General features: G+C 39.9%; 1 protein-coding gene across 3 annotated transcripts in view; it reads right to left on the reverse strand.

Moving 5' to 3' along the window:
- The window catches only part of igf1rb (insulin-like growth factor 1b receptor), a 110,107-nt gene that overhangs the window by 30,097 nt on the left and 60,737 nt on the right, over window positions 1-19,273 (reverse strand). For all 3 annotated transcript variants that reach the window (XM_055175684.2, XM_073859680.1, XM_055175840.2), the window contains exons 4-11: window positions 14,092-14,395; window positions 8,607-8,743; window positions 8,370-8,514; window positions 7,270-7,478; window positions 7,053-7,179; window positions 3,027-3,268; window positions 2,625-2,792; window positions 2,331-2,535 (exon numbers count right to left, since the gene is read on the reverse strand). In XM_055175684.2, the coding sequence (XP_055031659.2) occupies window positions 2,331-2,535; window positions 2,625-2,792; window positions 3,027-3,268; window positions 7,053-7,179; window positions 7,270-7,478; window positions 8,370-8,514; window positions 8,607-8,743; window positions 14,092-14,395 (1,537 nt within the window). The remainder of the gene's footprint in view (window positions 1-2,330; window positions 2,536-2,624; window positions 2,793-3,026; window positions 3,269-7,052; window positions 7,180-7,269; window positions 7,479-8,369; window positions 8,515-8,606; window positions 8,744-14,091; window positions 14,396-19,273) is intronic.

Raw genomic sequence — 19,273 nt, forward strand, 5'->3', positions numbered from 1 at the left:
TCGTAAGAAAATGTGCGCGTTGGTATAAACACAAAAACTGACTAAAGTGTACGCTATCAGATCCGGTGGCCGCGTCAGAGCCTTAGCACGATGTGAAGTGTCTAATGTTGTACGCAAATCGTTGGTATGGAAATATTTTGTATTTAGAAAAAATGTATGTGCAAACCCATGTAATTTATAAACGTTGCCAGTAATATTAACTTTTTTTATAATTTTTTTTCTACAACTAGATTTCCTTGCTGATCACACTACTGCACATTTAGCACAAGACTACCAAGAAACATCATCAAACTCATCAGGGGTGAAAAAGGTGACAGACACAAGCGGTCATATATATAAAATTAATAAGATTTATGATTAATAAATAAATAAAATGCTAATTATTGATATATAAATAAACTGTATATATGTTTATAAATCAATAATTTGCATTTTATTTATTTATTTATTTATTAATCATAAATCTTATTAATTTTAGCATTTTAATTAATTGCACCTTAAAATAACATAAATTGACGTAATGACATAAACAAGAATTAATTAATGCTTATATACACCATATATTGTTTATTTTTTGTTCATAATGCATTTACTAATGTGAACAAATACAACCTTTTTGTAAAGTGTTACAGAAATTTGTAGTTAATTTTATTCAGTACACATAAACAAATAATTCAGGGTTTGTTCTGTTCACAGTCATAGCTGTAATACATTATGAATATAAACTCTGAACGAACAACTCGAATCAAACTCATGTACAATTCATGGTACAAATCTTAAATTAAATGTATAAAAGTGAATTAGTTAAAAACAGTGAGAGATTTTCTCTCAATGCTGTTTGATTAACACGAGTGACAGACAGGAGCAAAATTAGGTAACTTCCCTTTTAAGATCAACGTCCGGATCTATTATACTGTTACACAGGCATTTTCTGTTTTAGTGGTTTACTTTCTCTTCAGACCTAAATTGTCGTGTTTATGAGGATACTTGCAAAAGTCGGGAATTTTAATGCATGTGTGTATTTAAGGCTAATAATACAGCTGCAAAAATACTCACAAGCTCAATGAGAAGCGGATGCGCCGCTTGCACGTTCCTCTCACACAGAAACAGCGTTCGCATATACAGTAGCACTGTTGTTTGTGTTTCAACGGCTTAAAATCACTTAATTTAAAACTGCGGTGCTTAAACACGTGTACAAATGTAAAGCTTTTCAACCACGCGCACAGCAACGTGAAGTGGGCACGTAACCTCGAAATACTAGTTAAGTGTGTGCACTCAATCTGCACAAACTGCTTAAACTGCGGCAGCAAATAAGGTGACTAAATTGTTAAACATAACCCGCCACACTGGCTAGTGATTTATTTGACATCGTTACTACAATAGCTGGACATGATTTTCATAATTTCATTTCCCCCCTTACCCCTCATTATCAAAAACTCACCGGATCTAGACAAATTACAAGAATGACATATTTTGGATCAAAAACAGCGAATTTCGCCGAAAGGTAACAAGTTTGCACCCCTGAAAGTTGCACAGATGATGCATTTAAGGCGAAGAATGCGTGTCCGTGGCAATCGCGTCACCCAATTGGTGTCATTCGTATCGCTGTGTGCAAATTCGCGTCTACCAGCATCTTCACATTGACTTGTAGATGTAATCTACTCACGCAAATAATTAAATTCGCTTCTGGTGTGTACATACCATAAGACTACGGATTGTTGTCATCATAAGCTTGACTGATTTCATGTGACTTTTCTTCGTTATTTATGTACTTTTTGTTAAGTTTAATTAAATTCTCATGTTAAATATGTTGGTTTCATTTGTGAGTTAATTAAACTAGAGATGCACCGATGTATCGGCCGCCGATATTTATCAGCCGATTTTTGATGAATTTGAAACCATCGGCATATCAGCAATAGCACGAGAAAGGCCGATACCGATTGTTTATTAATTAACTGCATAAAGAAATCCATTATATATAAAAAACGAGTAAATGTTGTTAATAAAATAAATGCTGAATAGCAAAAACCTTAAACCAAAGTCCCTTTTAAGGAGTCATCATTTGCAATGCTTTTCCTGTCATACATCTTAAATCCTATCTATTTTAATAGGTAAGTCAGAAATCTCTCAAATGGCTAAAACAACATATTCCTAACCAACAATTAAACCTGACATCAACTGTAACATAAATTTAGTTTCTTTAGCTAACACTTTTGCGCAAAGATTGGCAACAATATATTATACAAGCCCCACCCCCTCAAGCAAGGTACCTGCTTTAGTGAGCAAGCGATCATGATATTCACAAATCTTTCATAGGTGTTTTATTTTACCTGGGTGTGAATATGGCATTGTGGAGGAAGTTTTCGAAGGCTTTGCGGAAGTGGGTAGTTTCCTCAATGGCCTTCAGGTCCTCCTCTGATTTAGGGCACGGACAACAGTTTTGCGTTTTGTCCCTTCCCTTTGTTTCGGGATTAGTGGGTTTTGCATCCTTTGCATCTGTCAAACCCGTAGCCTTTCTGAACGGGATCTTCAGTTCTGTCAAGAAATATAAACATGAACATAATGTAAAGCTGTAATTGCTAAACCTCTATTAAAAAGGCAGGATATCTCTGTGTGATTTGGACCTTTAGAGCAGTAGTTGTGCTGGTAGAGTTCACGATCCTCCGCTTGCTGTTTCCAGCGCAGCAGGTAGTAAGTATTATTTCCATTGGGGGACACAGGCGGAGACCACCAGACCACCAGCTTTGATGAGGAGTTAGAATAGGCACGGATATCTAAAGGCATCGTGGGGGCTGGAGGAGAAAACAATAGAGTTGCTACTTTAATTTGATGTTTTTTAGGTAGAAATAGGACTTCAGTGCTTTGCTTAGTGGCACAATGATGGAAGCTTATGAATCACAGATGAATATACAACTTTTGGGTTAACGGTCTACTTTTTACCCTTTTATGCAAATTAGTTTTTTTGTCCACAAATCTGCTTGTGTTCCCTTCACTAAAGACCTTAGGCTGTTTATGAGGATCATTACCTGATGCTTTAGTCCGGATGTACACCAGCTCACTCTTGGCACTGAGCTCATGCCTGTATTTGTGCTCCACACCTAATGTTACAGCTTTAATGAAAATGCCGAACTGAGTCCAGGGCTTCAGGGAGGACAGACGAACGCTTGGGTTCTGGGTTTCATTCTCTGGTAAGTCCACATCGATCATGTTCCAGCTGTCCGTTCCGCAGCCTTGCTGACCATCAAACTCTGTGATGTTCTGGAAAGGCCTGGAAGACAAAACAAAGATCAAAGCTGCCTCACTATCACGGTAGGGCTGCACAATTAATGAAAAAACGAATCATGGTTACAATTACAGATGAAACAATTGCATAATTGCCAAAAGTCTCAATTACAATTGTCCATTTGTGCGTTTCTGGGGTATGTTTGTTCACCAAATACAGTGATGAATTAGAGATTTTAAAATTGACAAGTTGATGTGTCCTTTGGCCATTCATTTTGGATTCTTTTACGACATAACTCCTATAATTATTTGTAATTTACATTATATAATATATTTTCTACGTTGGACTGACAGAGAAAACCTGAACGTCAAACTGACGTAGAAAACCCGAACGTCGGACTGATGTAGAAAACCCCAACGTCGGACTGACGTCAAAAAACCAACGTCGGACTGATGTCAAAACCCCCAACGTCGGACTGACATAAAAAAAACGTCGGACTGACATAAAAAAAACGTCGGACTGACATAAAAAAAACGTCGGACTGACGTCAAAACCCCACAACGTCGGACTGACGTAAAAAACAACAACGTCGGACTGACGTCAAAAAACCAACGTCGGACTGACGTCAAAAAACCAACGTCGGACTGATGTCAAAACCCCCAACGTCGGACTGACATAAAAAAAACGTCGGACTGACGTCAAAACCCCACAACGTCGGACTGACGTAAAAAACAACAACGTCGGACTGACGTCAAAAAACCAACGTCGGACTGACGTCAAAACCCCCAACGTCGGACTGACGTCAAAACCCCACAACGTCGGACTGACGTAAAAAACAACAACGTCGGACTGACGTAAAAAACAACAACGTCGGACTGACGTAAAAAACAACAACGTCGGACTGACGTAAAAAACAACAACGTCGGACTGACGTAAAAAACAACAACGTCGGACTGACGTAAAAAACAACGTCGGACTGACGTAAAAAACAACAACGTCGGACTGACGTAAAAAAACAACAACGTCGGACTGACGTAAAAAACAACAACGTCGGACTGACGTAAGAAACAACAACGTCGGACTGACATAAAAAAACAACTTCGGACTGACCTAAAAAAACAACGTCGGACTGACCTAAAAAAACAACAACGTCGGACTGACGTAAAAAAACAACAATGTCAGACTGACATAAAAAACAACGTTGGACTGACGTAAAAAACAACAACGTCGGACTGACGTAAAAAAAACTACGTCGAACTGACATAAAAAACAACAACGTCGGACTGACGAAAAAAGCAACAACATCGGACTGACGTAAAAAACCCAACGTCGAACTGACATAAAAAACAATGTCGGACTGACATAAAAAAACAACTTCGGACTGACATCAAACCTCAACGTTGCCTCAATTAAAAACTGTCCATTTGTGCGTTTCGGGGGTATATTTGTGCACCAAATACAGTGATGAATTAGAGATTTTAAAATTGACAAGTTGATGTGTCCTTTGGCCATTCATTTTGGATTCTTTTACGACATAACTCCTATAATTATTTGTAATTTACATTATATAATATATTTTCTACGTTGGACTGACAGAGAAAACCTGAACGTCAAACTGACGTAGAAAACCCGAACGTCGGACTGACGTCAAAAAACCAACGTCGGACTGATGTCAAAACCCCCAACGTCGGACTGACATAAAAAAAAACGTCGGACTGACGTCAAAACCCCACAACGTCGGACTGACGTAAAAAACAACAACTCGGACTGACGTAAAAAACAACAACGTCGGACTGACGTAAAAAACAACAACGTCGGACTGACGTAAAAAACAACAACGTCGGACTGACGTAAAAAAAGAACAACGTCGGACTGACGTAAAAAACAACAACGTCGGACTGACATAAAAAAACAACTTCGGACTGACCTAAAAAAACAACGTCGGACTGACCTAAAAAAACAACAACATCGGACTGACGTAAAAAAAACAACAATGTCAGACTGACATAAAAAAACAACGTTGGACTGACGTAAAAAACAACAACGTCCGACTGACGTAAAAAAAACTACGTCGGACTGACATAAAAAACAACAACGTCGGACTGACGAAAAAAGCAACAACATCGGACTGACGTAAAAAACCCAACGTCGAACTGACATAAAAAACAATGTCGGACTGACATAAAAAAACAACTTCGGACTGACATCAAACCTCAACGTTCCCTCAATTAAAAACTGTCCATTTGTGCGTTTCGGGGGTATATTTGTGCACCAAATACAGTAATGAATCAGAGATTTTAAAATTGACAAGTTGATGTGTCCTTTAGCCATTCGTTTTGGATTCTTTTACGACATAACTCCTATAATTATTTGTTATTTACATTATATAATATAGTCTTGGATGTTTCAAATTTACCATGCAGCTGCTGCACAGAAAGTTACAAAACATTTCAAAACTTCAATGTAATAATCTAGCCTGGGTGCCAGCCGATCTTAGCCCCGCCCACCACGATTTGAAATACGGGGAAGATCGGTCTGGGGATTCACCGTTGAGGAGCTACTATGAGAATATCAAAACAGGCCGACGAATCAAATTGTGAGGGCGGGCTTTATACGATGATTGACAGATAAACTACAGTAACGTAATGAACCACGTCACCAAAGAGCGCGTGTGTTGAATGGCTGCCGCTGTAGAGTTCAGATGTGTGGATTCTGACATTGAGTCTGTTCTAAAAGATATCGACAGAGCATTGATTTTAAAAGAGGAACAGAGAAACGCGAGCAGGGCATTTGTTGATGTTTTTGCCGTCCTTCTTATGGGATTCGGCAAAGGTTGGTCGCAACTGAAATGGGCAACCTTATCATGGCGATGCAACTCTGCGTGCACGACGAGATGGATATAATTAGCGGTCGTTGCCAGCTTCTTTTCGGAAGCCCGGAATCGTGGTTGTCTAATAAGTGGAGGGACATGCTAGGCTCCAATATTTTCAAGCCAACGTAGAGTATCGTCGTGGATGAAGTTCACCTAACGTACAAATGGTAAGAGATAGTCATACTCTATGACTTAGTAAATACTTCATGTTGTGATATAAACGAAATGTTGTAAACATAGTAGGTGTTGATGTACATTCGCTAACTCAGACTTAGTATAATCACAATGTTAGTGTCGTAACGAAATAACTAGCAGTTCGGTTAGGCTGCAAAGACGTAATTTCAACATACACTCCGTTGCTCTGATTGGTCGTAGGTCTATCCAATTGAGTGCAGAGGCATTTTTCGGTTGAGACACGCCTCATAATTATAGCTCAATGGAGCGGTATCAGACTCAAATTCTGACTAGAATTGAGTATGACAACGTCAGGCTAGTAATAATCGGCAATAATAATCGCAATTACAATTTCAAGATGAATAACCGTCAATTACGTCTGATTGTTGTTTAGCTAATTTTAGAAGACTTTATTCTAAGAAAATAAAAATAAATGAAATTTTTATAAATTCTAAGCCCAGCGCTAACAAGTGTTGTCGACTACATGCAGCGCTGCAACAACTAATTGGTTATGACATCAAGACAGAACAAGTTGAGGACAGTGCTTATGAATCGCTGTACGCAGCGTCGAAGTCAAAATCCACCAAACCGGAAACATAACGTGCAAACATTACAAACTCACGACTCTGCTTGGCCCTCCAATAATGATAAATTAGAGAAACTGGCTTGTATGTGAATACAGACAAGTGAGGAGGATGAGGTAAAATAGGAATGGGTGTAACAGCTCAATTTAAATACATAGATATTTCATAAAACAATAGAAGAATTAACACCGTCACTTACGCTTCTTTGTAGTAGACGACAAAACTGACAATGTCTCTGGAATCAGGTGCTCGATATCGTTCCCACGTCAGACTAATTTGATTGCTTTTCGTGCTGTTAGACAAGATCTTCAGGCTCTTACTTTCACCTACAAAAATGTAAATTCATTTTTAATAAAGAGAAAACTTGTAACATATTATCAGACTGCTACAATAATTCGAATAAGTGAAATATTTACAGCTTGCAAGGTTTCCATTTTTGCTGAAATCTTCTTCGGAAAACTTCTCCTTAATTTCGGTGTGGACCCACATTTTGTGGATCTCGGACATGCAGAGCTTGGGGTTAGAGCGGAAGTGCAGTTTTCCAGCCAATATGGTGAGGTTGTGCTCAGACCAGTCCCACAGAAACTGGAGGTGTTGGTTATCGAACGCCACAAATGCGTACGTACTGAAAAACAGCAATAAGATGACTAAAGAAAAGAAAAACAGTTCAATATGCTTTACAAAGAAAGTTTTGGGAGTGACGACTGTCTGTCTCTTGCTATATTGAGTCCAGATCCTTGTAAACAAATCAAGATACACGACTAGGAGTTGTGTTTGCGTCTGCGCTGCACAGTTTAAACAGCTGTCACAGCTCGCATTTACGTGAGTGATCTTGACTGCAAAATGCATTAAATACTCCAATAAATGACTGAATAAGATTCAGCTGTAGTGTGTATTTGACCGATACTTGACAGAAGACACTCACGGCGACATAAATGATCATACAGATCTATCTGGAATGTAAATACTTCACTTGCATTACGACAAAGCGTTTCTTTGACATTACAGCAAACATGAAGCACACATCTGGCCTCAAGAGTTTACAAAAAAGTGAATATAATTTGAGCGCTCTCTTGCTATATTTACAAATTGGAAATTAAAGCTCTGACATTTGTTTGGGATGCATGTATAAAATGTTAACAAAACCAACACACAAATGTTAAATATGCTGATTGAGGGCCTGCTTAGATTCACAGAGCTCGATTTAGGGTTTCGTAACAACGTGAAATACAGAGGATGTTGCAATGTGTCTTAAAAAACTGGATAACAGTAAACAAACAAAGATGGAACGAAATTACGAATCCTTTCCTATGACGCACGAGACTCATTCTGTAGGATTTATAAACACTAACTCACGCTTTCAATTACCGTGTTGATCTTCACTACGCAACCTCGATTGGCACATATAATACACATGTATATGAATTTAGTCGTGTTGCTGTGCATGTAAACACGCTCACTGTTGTATGTTCATCTACTCATTCATCAAAGTTAATTCGAAACTAGAATGTCTTACTCTTCCCAGAGTTCCTCGCCGTTGATGTATCTCAGACTTTTGAGGAAATGGAGAGAGCTCAAGGTGTGAGAGGAACGGATCTTCACGTATCCCGTCACGGTCTTGATGAGGCCGAGGAACTGCTCTAACTCAGAGGCTATATTATCTGAAAATAAAGAGGAAAAGAGAGTGTCAGCAGAAAGATGAAGAAGAAAGCAATGGCTGCAGGGCTTATCACAGCAGTACAACAGAACTCACTGCCACGCCGGATGTTGATATGCAGGTTGCCTCTGATAACGGTGCAGCCCTTGAACAACTGAGCCGCGTCCACCGAGTCGATGACCTTTTCATCACAGACCTTCTCGCACGGGCCGTCACAGGCGGTGCAGAACATGCTGTCAGATGCACCAGAAGAAAGATTAGGATGTGCCAACATAAAACCAATAACATGCATAACTTACGCTATCATGTCACCTCCAGCTCACAGAAGGCGGAGACACGTGACATGTGGGGGTGTCAATGATTCGATATTGCGACGCTTGAATCCTCGCGCTTTTACTCCGGTGGCTCTTTGTCACCTTCCTCGTCAAAGCCGCGAATTAAAGCATTGTTTAAACTCGCCAAGTTCGCATGAACACGTTGGTGCACGTGGCAAAAAAATGTCAATGCGGAGGGGCCGTTTGTGTGTTTTGGGTGTGCGAGACCTCATTTCGCGTGGCGGTGTGCACAGCATTTTTTGTAACTGTGCACTAGGGATGCAGCGATTAACCGGTTTCACTATTAACCGCGCTTTAAAATGTCACGGTTAAGTAACCGTAAAGCCTCCGCTACACCGCGTGTATTTGTTTCACGCACGCACACACAAACCAAATCCACGAACCACCAAGAGCCGCGTGCGGCATGCAACATGCTCGTTAGCGCACTGTATGACAAAGCTCCGCGTTTAAAAGAATATGTGCGCGTGACACGTCTCTTGGCTGTTCGTGCATCTGGTGTGCGTGTGTGTGTGTGTGTGTGTGTGTGTGTGTGTGTGTGTGTGTGTGTGTGTGTCTGTGTGTGTGTGTCTGTGTGTGTGTGCATGCGTGCCTGCACGGGTGCGTGAAAGAGCCACACTCCAATCGGTCTGTGCAGCATTAAAAACCTCCTCCTCGCGGATCAAATCCGGGCGGGGTTCAATACCGTTTAATTATTTTAACGCGTTAATGATTTATGAATTAATAGCATGAGTAAACACTAGTGATGGGTCGTTCGCGAACGAGCCGCTCTAAGAGCTGATTCTTTGTAGTGAACGAGCAGAGCCGAATCTTCAGAGGCAGGCAGGGGTGGGACCGTAAGAGCCGGCTCTTCTAAGGGAGGCGAGCCAGAAGAGCCGAATCTATAAAAAGAGCCGGACTGCCATCACTAAAATGTAGAGCCGGAGCTTGAGCCGAAAGAGCCGAATCTATGGAAAGAACCGGAATGCCCATCACTAGTTAACACGTTAATGCTGCCAGTACAAAATGACTCGCAGAACCCAGTCCAGGATGACCCTTTGTTATTATTCGTTTTGAGAGGCTCTTATCATTTTTACTAATACTTCAAACAAATCAAAATAATATACATTTATTCAGTCCAAATATAAAATTACATTTATTCAAAAGATCATTAAAATGACCTACTACAGGTTTCAAAAGGCACCTATACTTTTTAAGTCAAAGCCTGCTAGGTTATTATTATTATAATTTGTCCAAGAATTACAGAAAAAATACACAAACTGAAAATACAAAAGAATTTAGCAATTGTTCAAAAATTTATTCATGTGCTTTTTTACATTAATGTTGTAAAATAAATGAGTGCATAATAACCGTTATAACCGTGCAACCGTGATTATTTATCAGACTATAACCGTACCATTAAAATCTATAATCGTTGCATCCCTACTGTGCACACACGGTTCGCGCAAGTGAGCTGAGGTCAAGGTGCTGCAAACTAAGTGCTCTTCCACCATACAATATAGTTCTCATTTTTTATCCGCTTAAAAAATCGTCATGTTTTATTTTGTGCCACCATACCTGCTTGTGTAACCACTCATTAAGGGTGTCATGATTTCGATTTTAAATCGAAATTAAAGGGACACTTCACCCATTTGCATTAAGCTTTGTACCGTTAGAACCCCAGTCATGTTTTTGAATGGTCGTGCATCATTCCCTCAGTTTCCCCTGAGAGGGGAGAAATACTGATTTCAGTGAGGCACTTCCTTCTTTCAATGATGTAAAAATCGTAATTTTGCGTCATTGAAAGAAGGAAATCCTGTATCTCTATTGAGTGTGAAAGACTACAGACACTCATTCCTCATTTTTCCAAGGTGGGGGCTATGGGTGGTACCCACTCACGCTACAGACAAATTACATATAAGTGGGTGGTACTTACGAAAATATACGAACAAAGACCGAAAAAAAACGACCAGCCGCCATCTTTATGCTAAGCTAAGCTAAACAGAAGTTGTGGAGCGAGCCAGAATTCATGTTACAATAACAGTGGAAGTTAATCAATATTACACGGAAGAGGGTGATTTTACAAGCGTGATGCTCTAATCCGCTGTGCATTGCACCTTTATGAGCCACAATACTGCAAAGAGCTGAGGCAGATGTAGGAACAGAAGCCCGAGGAGTAGGCCGGAGCCTGGGCGTCGGCTGGGTAGAGGAGCCCGGTGAAGACGCAGCAACCATCGGCCTCTGCTGCGTAGAGAAGCTTGGACAGACTACTGCCTGTATTCTCGCTGTGTGCTTGCTTTATTACATTTCTGCATCAGATAAGGATATGGACGTTTGTTTGGTGAAGGTTTCTATGCAAGAGAGGAAGTTTGCACGCGTTTGGAACGTTTATTTCACGGACATGTTTCGGTTTACGAGCAGACGCGCTGCGGAGTATATAAGCTTGGACGGACTCGCGCCGCTTGCTTTCGGTTTAACATTTCTGGATCAGATAAGGATATGACCGTTTGTTTTGTGAATGTTTCTGATCGCGTGCTTATTTCAAAGACGTGTTTCGGTTTACGAGCACAAGCTCCAAGAGCTGAGGCAGCGCGTCTGTGGAGATATTATGCAGGGGACGCGTTTGTGTGGAGGATGCAGGGACAAACGGACGTCTAACTAAAGTGAGTGTTTATATTTTCTTTGTTATACTAACGTGGCATTTATGTACACAATAGCATATCTGAGCGGTGTTTTATATGTCTATATTGTGAGAGCAGTGAGGCCAATAATAACACAAATGTAATTACAGTAAACAAGAGACAAAAAGAAAATTGGTAAAACTAAATAAACATTTAAAATGTATACACTTTTTTTAAGTACTTGGAAAGACATTTGTACTGCGGATCTGAAACCGCACGTTACTGTTTGAATAAGACTTTGCTAGACACCAGGCCAGAGTGTTATTGTGTGTACCACAATGTAACATCACGTTTAAAAGTAAGTCATGATTGGTGTCAGTCAGACACAGTGGTGGTGGCTATTTTCTTTGTTTTACTAACGTGGCATTTATGTACATAATAGCATGTCTGAGCCGTGTTCCGAGTAATGGGAGTGGCTTGCAGAGCTGTTCATTGTGGTGCATAGTGGCAGTTGTAGTTTTTCATACAAATGTGCTCTAAAGTCACATTTTGTCTTTTCTCTGTCAAATAGGCACAAAATTCTACATTTATGTTACATTTTGACTACAAATATGACTCACTTTCCATAAAGATTAATGTTCCTATGGGTGAAATGGCCCTTTAAGTCACTCCCTTGAACTTCGAATTAAAAAATGGGATCGTCGATGCTGCCACGCCCCCATGTCACGACCGCTCGGCTTGCCAAGCACGGGGAAAAAACTCAGAGATTTATATTTTAAACACGAGGGATGTATTGCTACAACTCCTTAAAATGCATATCATAAACAGGATTACTACCTAGTGATCTGACTTCGGACAGAGCGCAGCTCTCTGCACATGGGCGAGAGTGAGGCGCCAAGATGCAGCGGGTTATATTTTAAACAAAAGGGATAGTTTGAAAAGCATAAAACTGAACAAATACGTAAGGATTACTACTTTAGTTTATGTTTAGACTTCGGACAGATACGAGAGCGCGTGCACGTGAGACAGAGAGCACAGCTGCTGATGATGCGCTGGATTTATTTCAGATGTTAGGAGCCCAAAACGCACGCATTAAGTCCATGTGCGTGCAAAAAAGGAATCCTACAAGCTTTCTTGCGTAAAGTGAAGCCCACAAACCCCCATGCGAGGAAAAGCATGCAATGTGCATGTTAATGTGAAACTATAATAAATAATAATAATAATAATAATAATAATAATAATAATAATAATAATAATAATAATAATAATAATAAACAATAAATAATAATGGCATTGCATTTTTATCTTTCAAAAACAAAAGTAAAAACCGAGAATCGAATCGTGACCTTAGAATGGAAAATGTAATTGAATCGAGGATTTGGAGAATCGTGACACCCCTACCACTCATGTAACAGTCTTTAAATAGAGAAAACATGGAAGTCTTTGGTGGCTTCTAAATTCATCCCTGTTTGGATCCTAAGGAATGAATGGGGCTAGGCTAAATGCTAACAAATTCACGATGCGCTGTACAAAGATTAAGTGTACGCATTGACCAAAAGATAGGTATGTATTAATTAGTTGAGGAAACAACATGGTAAAATATAGTTTTCCTTTAAGAATTATTGGCTTATATTTGTGAATGTACCACTGGACGTGGAATAAAACGCAAACCTTGAGATTTCTGTATTGTTTATTTAGTAAAAACGTAAAAATGAAATGATTATGTTTATTGTTGATTTATTCATGTTCTCATGTTTATCATATCAAACTTTGATGTTACAAGATGTCGGCGAACGATTTGTATAGTTCACTTTGTGTTGGTTTAGGATTCGATTGCTCGAGTCGCCCCCTGTCGGTTCCAAGAATAGCGCAACAGCAAAAATGTCAACTATAAACAGCTCGTCCGCAAAGCGCGAGTACAAACAAACCTTAACACTCTGCTCAAGTGGTGCACATTTCAATGACCCATTTCGCTTTGAGACCCAATGTGGCATCTTTAATGTGGTTAATTTTATAATATAATAAGATAATAAGATGCCATGATGGCTTTTTATTTTAATATACCATTATTTGTCTATGTTCAACTAAAGTTGAAATAACATACAATGGGATGGTTGAGTAAATTATTGGTTTATCAACTAAAGTTTTTAAAACCTAAAAGAATTTTCATACTTGGCTGAACTATTCCTTTAAATTGTCCTAAAAAACGTTGCGTATTGTGAAACAAATATTTTTCCGCATTTTTTTATTTTGCTAGAAAAATTCGGTGGAACTCTTTATGAAGGCTTTGCCCAAAAAAGAGGTAAAATTATGCAAAAATAAAAGGGATCAAATGTGTTGAAAAGGGTTGAGACTACTTTTTTTGTGAAAACATTAACAGATTGACACAATGTTTTATAAAGGGGCAGAACGTTTGTCAAATGTCAGTTGCTGGATTCTGCAAAAATCTGGAGATCTTGTGCAACTTTAAAATTGTGTTATGAAACAGATGGCAAAAACAACATTTAATCGTAAAAAACAAAGTAAAGAGTCCTTTGATTTACTCCATTACTATCAAATTCATACTGTAGGCTTTAGGCACACCGAAGACAACTCTAATGCTTTTACTAGATTATGCAAGTGTAACGTGTGACATTAACATGTTGGTACCTCTGGTTTTCTTCACGTACGAAGCCGTGTGGGCATTCAGACATGCACTCTCCCTCGTGGATCACGAATCGATCGAAATCTGACAGGTGAACCTTGGAGCACAGGTCCATGGTGATGCAGCGCCAACCCTCAAATTTGTAGGTGCCAGCTGGGCAGTTTTCAACACAGCGTCCCTCGTGGAAGTAATGTTGACAGGCGGCACACGCCCGGTCATTGTCAGGCTCTGTGCAGCTTCCCAAACATTGAGGATGACAGCACGCACCCGAGTCCATGCACGCTCGCTGGCCACAAATCTCTGGACAAACTAGAAGAAAACACAAAGGAAACATTGATGTGCCTTCGAATCATAATTTTTAAAAAGCATTTTGCTGAAATACTTTGTCATTATAAAACAAACACTATGTGCAGCATTAGGATTTTACAAGGTTAACCATATTTGTAATTCTTATTACTGTAAAGTTAAAAAAATAATATATGTTGCGTACACAACAAACAAAAGCATGTATTCACACCGCGTTCCTTGCTCAATATTACTCGCTGGATTTAATGTTGGGCCAGGCAAATTTTTAGCTTGAGTTGTTTTTTTAATATGCGTGGAAGACGTATTCGTCGCCACGGATGAATCCTATACCAAGAGCGCACGTCCGATGCCAAGAGCGCGTCTGAGGCCAAGAGGGCGCATTACCTTGCACGAATTTGCGTCTATTCGCTTCTTTACCTACAAAGTCAATGCAACATGCGCATCCTAGCCAAGAGCGTGTGTCCGATGCAAAGAGCGCTCGTCCGATGCAAAGAGCGTGCATTACCTTGCGCGAATTTGCGTCTATTCACTTCTTTACCTACAAAATCAATGCAACATGCGCGTCCAAGCCAAGAGCGCGCGTCCGAGGCCAAGAGCATGCATCTGAGGCCAAGAGCACACGTCCGAGGCCAAGAGCGTGCATTACCTTGCGCGAATTTGCGTCTATTCGCTTCTTTACCTACAAAATCAATGCAACATGCGCGTCCAAGCCAAGAGCGCACGTCCGAGGCCAAGAGCGCACGTCCGATGCAAAGAGCCCTCGTCCGATGCAAAGAGCCCTCGTCCGATGCAAAGAGCCCTCGTCCGATGCAAAGAGCCCTCGTCCGATGCAAAGAGCGTGCATTACCTTGCACGAATTTGCGTCTATTCGCTTCTTTACCTACAAAGTCAATGCAACATGCGCGTCCAAGCCAAGAGTGCGCATCCGAGGCCAAGAGCGCTCGTCCGATGCAAAGAGCGTACATTACCTTGCGCGGATTTGCATCTATTCGCTTCTTTACCTACAAAGTCAATGCAACATGCGCATCCAAGCCAAGAGTGCGCGTCCGAGGCCAAGAGCGCGCGTCCGATGCAAAGAGCGCTCGTCCGATGCAAAGAGCGTGCATTACCTTGCGCGAATTTGCATCTATTCGCTTCTTTACCTACAAAGTCAATGCAACATGCGGGTCCAAGCCAAGAGCGCGCGTCTGAGGCCAAGAGCGCACGTCCGAGGCCAAGAGCGCACGTCCGAGGCCAAGAGCGCACGTCCGAGGCCAAGAGCGCACGTCCGAGGCCAAGAGCGCACGTCCGAGGCCAAGAGCGCACGTCCGAGGCCAAGAGCGCACGTCCGAGGCCAAGAGCGCACATCCGAGGCCAAGAGCGCGCATTAGCTTGCGCGAATTTGCATCTATTCGCTTCTTTACCTACAAAGTCAATGCAACATGCGCGTCCAAGCCAAGAGCGCGCATCCGAGGCCAAGAGCGCGCGTCCAATGCAAAGAGCGTGCATTACCTTGCGCAAATTTGCGTCTATTTGCTTCTTTACCTACAAAATCAATGCAACTTGCGCGTCCAAGCTAAGAGCGCGCGTCAGAAGCCAAGAGCGCGCGTCCGAGGCCAAGGGCGCGCATTAGCTTGTGCGAATTTGCATCTATTCACTTCTTTGCCTAGAAAGTCAATGCAACATGAGCGCATATCCGAGGCCAAGAGCGCACGTCCGAGGCCAAGAGCGCGCGTCCGAGGCCAAGAGCGCGCGTCCGAGGCCAAGAGTGCACGTCCGAGCCTTTATTTTCATAATTGTGACATGAAAACCATCACAAAGATTTTCTTATAATCATAATTAAATGTAATGCAACAAATATGACCATGATATGTACTTTTTACAATTCTAAATAAACATTTGTTAACACTTTACAATAAGTTCTTATTCATTAACATTAGTTATTGCATTAGCTAACATGAACTGATAATGAACAACATTTTATAGTATTTATTCATGTTTTGTTTAGTTAACACCAATACAAATGTTCATTATTTCTCATTTTTTTGTGTATTAACTATGTATTTTAGTATGTAAGCGCAAGTAAATGTTAATATTAACATGAACTAAGATTAAACACTGTAGAAGTATTGTTCATTGTTAGCTCACTTTAACTAATGCAGGTAACCAATGAAACCTCATTATAAACCATTACCAAGTTATTTACCAATAATCTGGAAAAATGTGCTTGATATAAAATTTATTTCACAAATACTATAAAAAATATTATTCTTGAATAAAACAATTACATTTTTTTTAGATTTTGAGTTATGACCATGATATGTTCTTGACAGGTGTCACAAGATTCTAGTTAAAAGAATCCGAAAGATGACGTGCAAAGTGAGATCAGAGGCAAATAAATCCAAGGACAACATTTTCATCTGCTTTACATATTCTTATCAGATCCACTTTACAAGAGGTGTTAAAAATAAGACATTGCTGATATCATTACTCAAACCTTTAACTACTAAACAACAACAGCATTCATTTATTATAATTTCAGGTCATTTTATGTCCCGACCTAAGTGTTCGGTCAAGCCCAAGAGTTTAGCAGCAGTGTTGTAGGGTCAGGTGAGGACACACTTTCTTTTACAGTACATTTGCTATTGACCTCTGTAGTGTCTTTCAAGCCTGACTGATGGAGAACAGCTCAGTCCAGAGGACTCGGTGTGCTGTACAGTACTGAAACACTCGAGTCAAGGTTTTCATTTTTATATAAGTCTAGTTCGTTGAATAAAACTGCTACACCAACTATCAAAATAAATGACTCAAATCTCCATAAAATTCATCAGCATATTGGGAAAGAGCAGACAACCAAATATGCAAAGGCAAAGACATGGGAATTACCCAGCACCTCGGGTTAAACTGCCATCAAAGTAATAAAAACGGTAGATATTTACATTGTAAAACCAAAAATTATAAATATATACGCAACTTTACATTCAAATTCAAAGGATGTGTCATTAAAAATTATTTAAAATATCATTATTAAAATTATTATTATATATTATTAAAAATTAAAAAGTTTTAAGATATGCACACTTAAAATACGTGTGGCAGAAAATTTGGGAAAATGTGAAAAAAGTAAAATATTAAAGCAAATATTGGCTGTTGATTGAATGAGTATTTTTAAGCCAGTTTTCCTGTGATCCTCCGTGCTCGTACGGCACACGCAGGGTTGGCATTAAATGCAGATCCGTAATCCAGTCCGCATATTCCACCCGACCGACACTACGTATAATTTGAGCCCAGTCCTCCGCTATCATTCTAAATAAGAGCGCATTGTAACAGGGGAGAGAGGAAAAACTGATTCAGGTCAAAGCACCAGTAAGGAAAACACCGGCTTTAGCACAAAAATGTCCTACATTTAAAAAAGAGAAACTCGGCCTGCCCGATCTTTCCGTAGGTGCTCATATTAAAGCCTGGAAAACAGGAAACTCGCATTGCAAATGGCCATGGATAGGCCTCTCACATATCTCGGTAAAGCCGCTGGAAGACAGATTTATTTTCGTTTTTAATGTTGCCGTTAAGGTCTGAAGGTTGTGAGGGAGGGTGTTTGGGAACACATGAATTGGGATAATCTTACAGCGAGTTCAAGCAAGGCCAAAGAGAGAACAGGGATAAAAGCAGGAAGCACAAGAACATTTTCAAGCACTGTCCGGTTAACGTTCAACAGCCGACACTTGTAACACGAGCAGGTAAATGATAACGCCTGTTGAAATGTGAAGGTTAAAAGAACCGGTCTGGGTTTAATCTGTACACTTTAGCTAATTTTTCACTTGCTTTTAACAGAAATTTTAAACAATTGTGCAGATAATCCTGGATCCATCAGTGATATTTTAATTGTTGCTAAGAACCATTTTTTCTCCTTGTTTACCACAACGTCTCGTCGGCGAATAAAGACACTTACGACAAAGTATTTACAAGGTCATCGGGCTGGAATGTCTGTTAGACTAAACACGGAAAAAGCAACCAGACGCCCTCCTGACTGCATCTTTGTCCAAGACCTTCCACCTATTTTCACTTATCACTTTAGATTTAGTTCACATTGATCAATACGCCTTTTTTTTATTAATGCGTGGCTCAAGATCGACCCTGGTGAGGTTCAGCTTAACACTACATCAACCGCATGAAATACCTTAACAAATAAAATTGTAATTCCCGTGCTAACACATTAAATGTATTTTAGATGGGAAGGGCTCATCCGGCTGCTTTATAAGCCGATAGCTTAGATAGTTTCAGTCTGGCAAAACCACGCCTGATAGCCTGTGCCTTAGATGAAACAAGCAGAGACAATTTCAATACAAGTGATCTTTAGAAAAAGTAAGTGAAACATAACGTTTAAAACAACTCAACAAATGTTATTGGTTGATAATAAAGCAAGATGAGTCATCAATATTTTTGGTTTATATTCCCAGAAGAAAAAGACTAAACGTGCAAATATGCGCATATCAAAATGTCCACATCTGCTTAAAGTTAATTTTGCCGATTTTTAGGAGTATACTGACAAACAGATGGCCTCAAAGCTAACAGAAAAGCATTTAAGCAACAAAACTCAAGATTGTTGTGGTTTCAAAGCATCCTAACTGAAGAAGTGCAGCAGTGATATGTTTGTATATAATACATGAACAGCGAAGAGGAGATGATGACGATGATGATAATGAGGAACATTATGCTTTCCACCGAACCTCTAATGTACTACAGGTGGTGGACAATAAACATCTCAGATGTTAATTCTCCATCAGCTCTCTAAGATATAACTCAATTTATTTCATACCATTATATTTATGTAAAAAATACTTTGCTTCCTTAAAACATTTTTGTTAAATCAACTCCGATTTACAAGTCACTTATAAAATATAG

This window comes from Misgurnus anguillicaudatus, chromosome 21 (assembly GCF_027580225.2).
Source record: "Misgurnus anguillicaudatus chromosome 21, ASM2758022v2, whole genome shotgun sequence".
Classification (NCBI taxonomy): Eukaryota; Metazoa; Chordata; class Actinopteri; order Cypriniformes; family Cobitidae; genus Misgurnus; species Misgurnus anguillicaudatus.